The sequence below is a fragment of the Antechinus flavipes genome, chromosome 3 (genome assembly GCF_016432865.1).
Source record: "Antechinus flavipes isolate AdamAnt ecotype Samford, QLD, Australia chromosome 3, AdamAnt_v2, whole genome shotgun sequence".
Lineage (NCBI taxonomy): Eukaryota > Metazoa > Chordata > Mammalia > Dasyuromorphia > Dasyuridae > Antechinus > Antechinus flavipes.
The window spans coordinates 619,455,927-619,465,667 of NC_067400.1; the positions used below are offsets into that span (position 1 = coordinate 619,455,927).

A 9,741-nucleotide genomic window follows, 5' to 3' on the forward strand; every position below is an offset into this window, starting at 1 on the left:
TCCCCACCCCCTCCGACAGTGACTGTTCTAAGGTCTCTCTCACCTCTTTTTTCCAGGCTCTTCGGGTCCCTCCCAGCTCTGACCTTCCATGTGCTTTGACTCTGGGATTATTTTGCTCCTCCACTCATCCTAGAGCTTGACACGTTTCCCGCTTCCCCAACCCCAGGCCCCCCTCCTCTTCCTTCCCAGCCATCCCAATTCCCCTGTGTTCTATGCCCCACGGGAAATGCTGCACCCACCCCTACGATCTTCAGGTCTAAGGGGATTAGACTCGATGTGCTTCCCCGTCACATAGAGTCAACAAGATGGACCCGTTCACTTGATCACAGAAAAGCAGCTGAAAAGAGCCTCATTTTACAAAGAAAGAGTGTCGGCCTTAGTTCTTAGTCAGGGGCCAAAAAAGAAAAAAAAAAGAAAGAAAAAGAAAAAACAGAACAGAGAAAGAACAGACATTTCCCCATCCCACTCTGATATCCTTCAAGGATCTCCGGAGAACCTGAGTCCACAAGCCCAGGCATGTTCTCCCGTTCCCCCCTCCCCATTTTGTATTTCAAATCCCGTTTTTTCACTACAGGACAATTTCTGAAACATATTCTTTGATCGAAATGTCTTATTATTCTTTATTTGAATAATCTTGGTCAAATTCTGTTAATGTAACATGAAGTGGAAATGACAGCTAAGATTCTTTCCAGCCTTTAATGATAAGAATCCATTTTTTTTTTGGTCCGAGTGAAGGTTCTGTAAATTGAATCCTAATCTGACCTCGCTTTACCAGATAAGTTAGGAGATTTGTCCTCGATTGACTTATATCTGGTGAGTTTTTTAGTGATCAGGTCAATGGTCTGTATGTTAATTCCAACTTCCTTTTGCTTTACGTTATAATTTTGGAAGCTTTTTTTTTTTTAAACGCTCCATGCTTGTGTAGTGCATGACTTGAATCCGACTTTCCTCTTACCTTGTCTGGATTGTGAAAACTAATAACAGCTGGCATTTGGATTGTATTACGAACATTATCTCATTTTGTCTTTACCACAACCTTGGGATGCAATTACAAGAAAAACGAGAAAACTGAGGTTAAATGCTAGACGTTAAACGCTTTCAAATGTGATTTCGATGCATTGTGTGGCAAGTCCTGGAACACGGATCAATGTCTAGGCGTGATGGGTATCGGACCTGGCGTTTTAGGGGACTCCCGGGTGAGGAAATGTCCCCCACCAACCCAGCCTGCAACTTAGATTCCGTTTAGAGCCAGAGAGTTGCTGGGAGAAGTGACCACTGGAAAGAATATGGGTGAAGTGGATCAGGACCTGGGGCTCTTTAGCCTATGGAAGGGAAGCGTTTGGGATGGAAGGCTGGTGATAGACAGCTAATATCACCTATCCTGAGGGCTGTTTGGGAGGCTGGGGCGGGTGCAGAGACAATGACTTCAGACAGATGTAAAGAAGCATTTTTTAATAGTCGGCAGTGTCCAAAGTACAGCGGGCTGCCCAGCGTGGGCCATTTGCCTTTCCCGGATGCATCCCCCAGGAGGCAGCAGGAGGGATCTTGCGCGTCCAAGGGAAGGAGGAGCCGGCCAGCCCCGAGGCCCTTCCCAAAGGGGAGATCCTTGTGGTTTCTCCACTCCCGGCCACGCTGCCCTGGTTCTCCCTCCTCACCCTGCCCGGCGACACACAGAGCTACCGGATTTCTTGCCAGAGTATACGAGAGTCTCTACATAAAAACTGGAAGACCCCAAGACCAAAGGGGAGTCAGGACTGCTTTCAAATCAGGAACAAGAAGGGGATGGCCAGGAGCAGGGGCGCGGCCGGGAGCCGGGGAGCCCCCGACGGGAGCCTGGCGACCCCGGACGGGGCGGGATTGCTGGACTGGGCCTTGGGGACGTTGGAGATGTTGTTGCAGAGATCCCCCTTACAGCACGTGCCTTTGAGGTAGTTGTCCGACCAGTGAGTGGCAGCCCCGGTAAAAGTGCAGGCCGGCTCGTGACACGTCCTCATGTAGACAGGGCTGGAGAAATTTTCTGGGGAGGGAGGAGGGCACGGGTGAACAGGAGAATAAGGCTTCCCCTAGAGCAACCCCCGCCCCCCCGCGCCTCCGCCATTCTTACTCACCAAGGGCCAGGAAGCCGTGACCTTGGAAACAGACACTCTGGCCCCCGTGACACTTGACCTTGTGGGCGTTATGGAGCTCACAGCCCTCGGGTGTACTACTGACACAGGCCCAGCACTCAATCCCACTGAGCTCAGGCGGATTCGGGGCTGGAGGCGGAAAGGGGACACCGTGAAGTCAGGTGGGCCTCCCCTCCCCTGAAACTGGGCCCTTGCCCACATGGAATCCCAGTTCTATCAGAAATCTTGGGGAGGAGGGCCTGCTTCAGGCCCCAGAATGACATATGTGGGCCTCAGTTTGCCCTTCTTTTAAAATGAAGACACTGAATTAGATAACCTCTAAGGGTCTTCCCAGCTTGGACATATCCTGTTCTAAATCCCGCCCAGATCCTACCTTCCCTGTTATAAGCCCTCTCCCGGCCCTGACCTCCCTGTTCTAAGCCCCCTCCCAGCTCTGACCTCCCCTGTTCTAAGCCCCCTCCTAGCTCTGACCTCCCCTGTTCTAAGCCCCCTCCCAGCCCTGACATCCCCTGTTCTAAGCCCCCTCCCAGCCCTGACATCCCCTGTTCTAAGACACTTTCTAGCCCTGACATCCCCTGTTCTAAGTCCCCTCCCAGCTCTGACCTCCCCTGTTCTAAGCCCCCTCCAGCTCTGACCTCCCCTGTTCTAACCCCCTCCCAGCCCTGACATCCCCTGTTCTAAGCCCCCTCCAGCTCTGACCTCCCCTGTTCTAAGCCCCCTCCCAGCTCTGATCTCCCCTGTTCTAACCCCCTCCCAGCCCTGACATCCCCTGTTCTAAGCCCCCTCCCAGCTCTGACCTCCCCTGTTCTAAGCCCCCTCCCAGCTCTGACCTCCCCTGTTCTAAGCCCCCTCCCAGCTCTGACCTCCCCTGTTCTAACCCCCTCCCAGCTCTGACATCCCCTGTTCTAAGCCCCCTCCCAGCTCTGACCTCCCCTGTTCTAAGCCCCCTCCCAGCTCTGATCTCCCCTGTTCTAACCCCCTCCCAGCCCTGACATCCCCTGTTCTAAGCCCCCTCCCAGCTCTGACCTCCCCTGTTCTAAGCCCCCTCCCAGCTCTGACATCCCCTGTTCTAAGCCCCCTCCCAGCTCTGACCTCCCCTGTTCTAACCCCCTCCCAGCTCTGACATCCCCTGTTCTAAGGCCCCTCCCAGCTCTGACATCCCCTGTTCTAAGGCCCCTCCCAGCTCTGACATCCCCTGTTCAAAGGCCCCTCCCAGCCCTGACATCCCCTGTTCCAAGCCCCCTCCCAGCCCTGACATCCCATGGTCTCCCTTGTAAGAGGCTCTCCAGCCCAGTGTGTCAGCGTCCCTGTTGACGAACAGGAGCTCAGAGCTCACCCCGGATTCCCCACCGCTTCCCCAAGGCTGCCCTGCGCCCCTTGCTTCACTTCACCTGGGCTGAGATTGGGGACGCTTTCGTGGTTCTCGATCTGTCGGTTGCAGAGATCGTCGTGGCAGCGCCGCACCAGGGTGAAGTCGGGGGGCATTGAGTCTCCCCCCGACATCATCTCCCCGGAGCCCGGGCCGTAGGAGCACCCCTTTTTCACCAGGGTTATTGAGTTTCTGTACCCTGGAGATGGGAGGAGGGAAGGGCCCGGCTGTGACTCCGTCCTGGCCCCCCACCTCACCCCAAGTTTCATCAGCAATCTTCCCCGGCACATTGACCGCGAGGGGTCTCAACCTCCCGCCGCTCTGACCACTTTTTCTCAGCTTTCACATGGGGTCGCCGCTCCCTCCCAGCGCCCTTTCTCCCAGCATAGGCGACCTTAGGGACCACTCCCTTTCCCTAGCAGCTGCAGCCTGGGCCTTGATTTCCCCCCAGGACTGGATAATCTGTGGGATACCTCCCCATTCTGGACTTCCCCGTTCTAGGTTTTTCCCTTTCAGGGTTCAATAAGTATCAATATGAGGTCTTATGCTTGACTTTTCAGAAAAGTCCCCCCACAAATTCAGGATGAAGCGGGGGAGCCCCTCCTCTGAAAAATGACCTGGGGGGGGCTTGGAAGTCCATGAGTCCAAAGGGCCTTGGAAGCCCAGAGCTCATGTGGCCCCCGTTGGGGCAGCAGTGCCCGGGACTAAGGCGTAGTTTGGCTCTACGGCCTTCCGCCTCCTCTTCTGCCTCCTCTTAACTGACTGGGATGGGCTGCTTCGGAAGGTGGTGGCCAGGTGGGGCGGTGGACAGAGCGCCAGACCTGACTGCCGAGTTCAAATGTGGACCCAGACCCTTCCTAACTGGGTGACCTTGGGCAGCCCCGCTTGCCTCAGTTTCCCCATCTGTAAAATGAGCCGGAGAAGGAAATGGCCAACCGCCCCCTCCCTCCCGGGGTCTCTGCCAAGAAAATCAAATGGAGTCACGAACTGGACACGATTGAGATGAATGAACAATAAGAAGCTTCATAGGACAATGAGCTCCCTGTTCTGGAGGAGTGCAAGCCACGGAGAGAGCCGTTTGTCGGGGACACTGAAGGAGGGATTCCTGCTCAGGAACACATCTGGCTGAGTGCTTTTAGAGGCTCCTCTGTCACCTTGAGAGCTCTGGGGACCTCTTCTCCCTCTCCCCTTGTCCCCGGACCCCCATCCCTACCTGTACTCAGGGAAGTCACCGCCTCCAGGCAGGCCTCCTGGCCTTCCACACAGTCCATGATAGACATCTGGATGCTAGAGAGGTCAAAAGGACCGTGGAAGGAACGCTCAAAACTGTAGCACTGGAGAGCCCGGGTACCTGTGGGAGACAGAGGATGGGCGAGAGGGCGGGGAAGAGGAAGGAGCCGGGGCTGAGGCGGAGGCCACGCCACTGGCTGAGGGATGACCCAGCTGCTCCTGTCCTGTTCCTGATCTCATCTCCTTGCCCAATCCTGAACTGGCCACACGGGCTCATCCAGTCTCTTCTGGAGCCTTTCCCTTCCCTCCCTCCCTTGGGATGGTCATGAACCCCCTTCTTCCTGCAGGAAGCCCCCCAGGCTACCCGGACAGAAGGGATGGAGAGAGGGACAGAGAGAGAGAGATGGAGAGAGACAGAAGGGACAGAGAGAGGGACAGAGAGGGGACAAAGAGAGGGATAGAAAGGACAGAGAGAGGGATAGAGAGGGGACATAGAGGGGACAGAGGACGGAAAGAGGGACAGAGAGAGAGATGGAGAGAGACAGAGGGGACTGAGAAGGACAGAGAGGGGACAAAGAGAGGGATAGAGAAGACAGAGAGGAATGGAGAGAGGGACAGAGAGAGAGATGGAGAGGGAATGGAGAGAGGGACAGAGAGGGGATGGAGAGAGACAGAGGGGACAGAGAAAGGGACAGAGAGAGGATAGAGAGGGGACAGAGAGGGGATGGAGAGGAGATGGAGAGGGATAGAAGGGACAGAGAGAGGGACTGAGAGGGGACAAAGAGAGGGATAGAGAGAGGGATGGAGAGGGGATATAGAGGGGACAGAGGACGGAAAGAGGGACAGAGAGAGAGAGATGGAGAGAGACAGAGGGGACTGAGAAGGACAGAGAGGGGACAAAGAGAGGGATAGAGAAGACAGAGAGGAATAGAGAGAGGGACAGAGAGAGAGATGGAGAGGGAATGGAGAGAGGGACAGAGAGGGGATGGAGAGAGACAGAGGGGACAGAGAAAGGGACAAAGGGGACAAAGAGAGGGGACAGAGAGGGGATGGAGAGGAGATGGAGAGGGATAGAAGGGACAGAGAGAGGGACTGAGAGGGGACAAAGAGAGGGATAGAAGGACAGAGAGGGGATGGAGAGGGGATATAGAGGGGACAGAGGACGGAAAGAGGACAGAGAGAGAGAGATGGAGAGAGACAGAGGGGACTGAGAAGGACAGAGAGGGGACAAAGAGAGGGATAGAGAAGACAGAGAGGAATAGAGAGAGGGACAGAGAGAGAGATGGAGAGGGAATGGAGAGAGGGGACAGAGAGGGGATGGAGAGAGACAGAGGGGACAGAGAAAGGGACAAAGGGGACAAAGAGAGGGGACAGAGAGGGGATGGAGAGGGGATGGAGAGAGACAGAGGGGACAGAGGGACAGAGAGGGGACAAAGAGAGGGATAGAGAGGGGATGGAGAGGGATAGAGAGAGGGACAGAGGGGATGGAGAGAGGGGACAGACAGGGGACAGACAGGGGACGGACAGGGGATGGAGAGAGACAGAGGGAGAGAAGTATAGCACAATGTACACACACGCACACATATGTACACATACACACACACACATACCCACAGACGCACAGGGCAGCATAGAACAGTGAGCAGAGCCTTGGCCCCGAGCTCTGTGCCGACATTTTCGGCCAGACCCAGACAAAGTCCCTAGGGCTGAGTGTCCCCGTCTGTGAGGTGGGGAAGCCGACCTTGGCACTTTTGAGTTCCCCTCTGACTCGGGGGGCTCCATCCTGTGACCTGGTCCAAGAAAGCTCCTGGGAGACTTGGGGGGGACCCCTCCCCATAGAGATGTGGCCACACGGAGTCTGAGATCTTTCAAAAGAGCCCCAAGCAGTGGGTGCCCTGGGGGGCTCTGAGCCAGAGCCATGGGTGACAGGACGAAGCTCTGGGGCCTCGGGGAGGCAGCAAGGCCAGGAGATGGGAGAGCTCGGACACGAGGGGCTCTGGAGCCCAAGGCAGGCCCACCTCGGACCCCTCCCTCCCTCTGCCCCCCATCCTTCCCCTGGCTAGCCTCAAACTGGCGCAGAAGGGGCGCATGATCGCGCCTTTCCCCCCTCTGTTGGGTTCCGGGACCTCCCTCCCCGCCTGCCCACCGTGACTGAGAAGGAGGGATGAGGAGGAAGAGGCGCTGGAGAAAGGAGCTGCCTCCCCTGCCCTGCTCCGTGCGGGACCTGAAGTGCCGCTCTCTGCCCGTCCCTCCACCGCCTCCACCCCTACCTGCCAGGGTGAGCAAGAGGCTCAGCAGAGAGAGGAGGACCATGATGGATGCTCGTTGTGGCTGCATGATGCTCCTCCAGCTCTGGAAGCAGGTTCTTCTCCTCCTCCCTGTCCCTTTATCCTCCACCCCTCCCCTCTCCTCCCCCCCAGGGCTGGGCCCTCCAGGGGTGCTCTGGGCCTCCGAGCATGCTGAATAGTCATGAGGAGGGAGGAGACCGGGCTGTGGGAGCCCCTGAGGGGGGCTGGCCTGGGGAGCAGCTTGGCTTACAGGTCTCCCCCATCCTGCGATGCCCCCAAAGGGCGGTCCCTGGGATTATTTACTTTCCAAGACTCGTGGCCCCCTCCTGTTCTTAGTGTCAGAGTCTCTCCCTCCCCCAGCCCTGCCTGAGCCCCCCACTCCACAGCTGCCTCCTTTTCTCTCTCGGCCCACCCTCTGCTATAGCCGGAAGGAGGAAAGCCCGAGCCAACCCCGTTCCTATACGACCCTCATGGAAGAGGTCACCCAGATGACCTTTCAGTGGGCACCTCCCTCCTTGTCCCCCATCGTCCCATCATCCCAGCCTCCCAGCCAAGGTCTTTGATACCCACCTGAGGATCCGCCTCCTCCGGGAAGCCTTCTGTCATCACCAGCTGATCCAGGGAACTGGGCCCCATCCTCTGGAGGAACGTGGCTCAGGGCTGGCCACCCGGAAGTCTGAGGACCATTGACTCAGGACATCTGCTCTTGGGGGACATGAGCCCGATTGGCTGGGAGCAGTTATATCCCTCCCCTCATTTTCTGCCCAGTGGGTACCTGCAGCTCTCGCCTAGGAGTGGGGCCATGATGGATGAGAGCGCCCTCCCTATCCGGAAGGGTCCCGTCACTCAGGGACTCCCTGCTTCTGGAAGGGCCGGAGCAGAGGCCAAAGTCACCGGTGACTCCGGAGCTTCCGCCAGGACCAGGCAGGGGAATCTGTGGCAGATCTAGGGCTGGGCAGAGATGTGAACTGCATCTCCCACACCCCCATGTCCTCTCTCGAGCCCCAGTCCTGGGTCTCCAGCAGCTCGGGGACCGCCCACCTTCATGTCCTGTTGGCATTAAAAATTCAAAAGGTTCTGAACCCCTCATTCTGCCCCAACTCTGGCCCTCTTCCCAGAGTTCCTGTTTCTCTCGATGGCTTCCTCTTGGACATTTGGGCCCCAAATCCCAGAGCCGTCTTTTGCTCTTCCTTCTCTCTCCTTGACCACAGCAAACCAGTAAGTTCCCTTCTCGTTTCTTCTTCCTTCCCTCCCTCTCCCATTCATTCCCTTCTCTGCAGTCGGAGGGCCACAGCCCTAGCCCAGGCCTTCATCACTCCTTGACCAGACTCTTGCACCGATCCTCTCGTTCGAATCCATGTTCCTCTCCCAGAGCCTTCGAACACACAGGTTTGACGCTCGAGGATTCCTGATGGTCTATGATGGTCTTCGCTACCTGGCCGCCACTCGCCCTTCCGGCCGTATCTTTTAGGACTCCACGTGGCATGTTCCACATCCCTCCATCAGCCATCCGACAGGATGGCCAACATTCTTTATCCAGTCTCGCTTGACTCACCTGCCTGGAACTCCTGCTCTCCTCGTGGCTGAACACAGGGCTTCTCTTCCTTCCAAGCTCAGCTCCCGGGGCTGCTCTGGGCTGGGGACTTTCCCTCTTCCACCCAGATGGAAGCAGGGGTCTCTCCATCGTCTCATTTTCCAGGCTCCTTTGCCTACTGGCAACTGGGTAGCACAGCAGATTCAAGAGAGAGATTCAAATCTGCCTTAGATGAGACTCTCTCCCTTGACAAATTGCTTCTGCCTGCCTTAGCTTTCCCACCTTTAAAATGGGATGACAACAGCATCTTCCTTACAGAGCTGCAAGACCAAATGAGCTCAAAGGCGTAAAGTGCTGTATTTTGTCTGGATCTCTCTTTTCACCCATCATGCTATTCATATGCTGGACACATCTACTGATAAGTCTACGCCTTGAAAACAGGGACTGGGACCCAAGTTCTGAAGCCCATTGGTCGGCGGACATCCTGGTCCTGGAGAGCACGCTACCTCCGCCTGAATGCTGGGCGCGCCGCTCTCCGGTACCCTGTCGGGGCGGACCCGCCTCTGTCTCCCCGGCTAGGATGGATCTCCCTGAGGGCAGGGTCTGTTTTGTTCTGGGGGGTTTCTGCTTGTGTTTACATTCTCAGTACTCGGCACGGTATCTGGGACAAAGTAAGCGCTTAATAAAGGCTTGTTCCCTCCCGACTGAAATGTGGGCAGCAGTTTCGGAGACTGGGCAGGGTTGGAAAACTGGGGAGTAGCCTTTTGGCTTTAGAGCTGGGCGGCTGATTGCATTGAGAAACTAACTGAGGCTACTTAAATATTAACCACTGCTTATGAAAACCCACTGATACAGTGATAACGTACACTCCCAAGGCCCGAGCAGCTCCCATCCCATGGACTGCCTTCCTTCTGGGGATGGTCTCCAATTGGTCTTGTGTGTATTGTGGGGGCACGGATATCATCTCTCCCATGAGACTGTACACTTCTTGAGGGCAGGGACCAGCACATAGTAGGTGCTTAATCCATTGATGCAGTAATAATGTACACTCCCAAGGCCCGAGCAGCTCCCATCCCATGGGCTGCCTTCCTTCTGGGGATGGTCTCCAATTGGTCTTGTGTGTATTGTGGGGGCACGGATATCATCTCTCCCATGAGACTGTATACTTCTTGAGGGCAGGGACCAGTACATAGT

The 9,741-nt window shown here is 56.2% G+C and overlaps 1 protein-coding gene across 1 annotated transcript; it reads right to left on the reverse strand.

The window, feature by feature from the left end:
• Window positions 1–1,437: 1,437 nt before the first annotated feature.
• Window positions 1,438–7,070, reverse strand: LYPD5 (LY6/PLAUR domain containing 5). The gene is made up of 5 exons (XM_051989569.1): window positions 6,996–7,070; window positions 4,709–4,846; window positions 3,518–3,694; window positions 2,109–2,255; window positions 1,438–2,017 (listed from the first exon to the last, which is right to left on the reverse strand). Exons 1-5 carry the CDS (start codon window positions 7,060–7,062, stop codon window positions 1,761–1,763), a joined length of 786 nt encoding a protein of 261 aa, XP_051845529.1. The 5' UTR covers window positions 7,063–7,070; the 3' UTR covers window positions 1,438–1,760.
• Between the last annotated feature and the right edge of the window lie 2,671 nt (window positions 7,071–9,741).

What these genes read in the sequence shown, in the direction of transcription:
- LYPD5 (XM_051989569.1), bottom strand. Translation starts at nt 7,062, where the DNA reads ATGCAGCCACAACGAGCATCCATCATGGTCCTCCTCTCTCTGCTGAGC. An exon ending in CGTCCCCAATCTCAGCCCAG is followed by an intron (nt 2,256 to 3,517) that starts GTGAAGTGAAGC and finishes TTCCGCCTCCAG; the next exon opens with CCCCGAATCCGCCTGAGCTC. An exon ending in TCACGGCTTCCTGGCCCTTG is followed by an intron (nt 2,018 to 2,108) that starts GTGAGTAAGAAT and finishes CTCCCTCCCCAG; the next exon opens with AAAATTTCTCCAGCCCTGTC.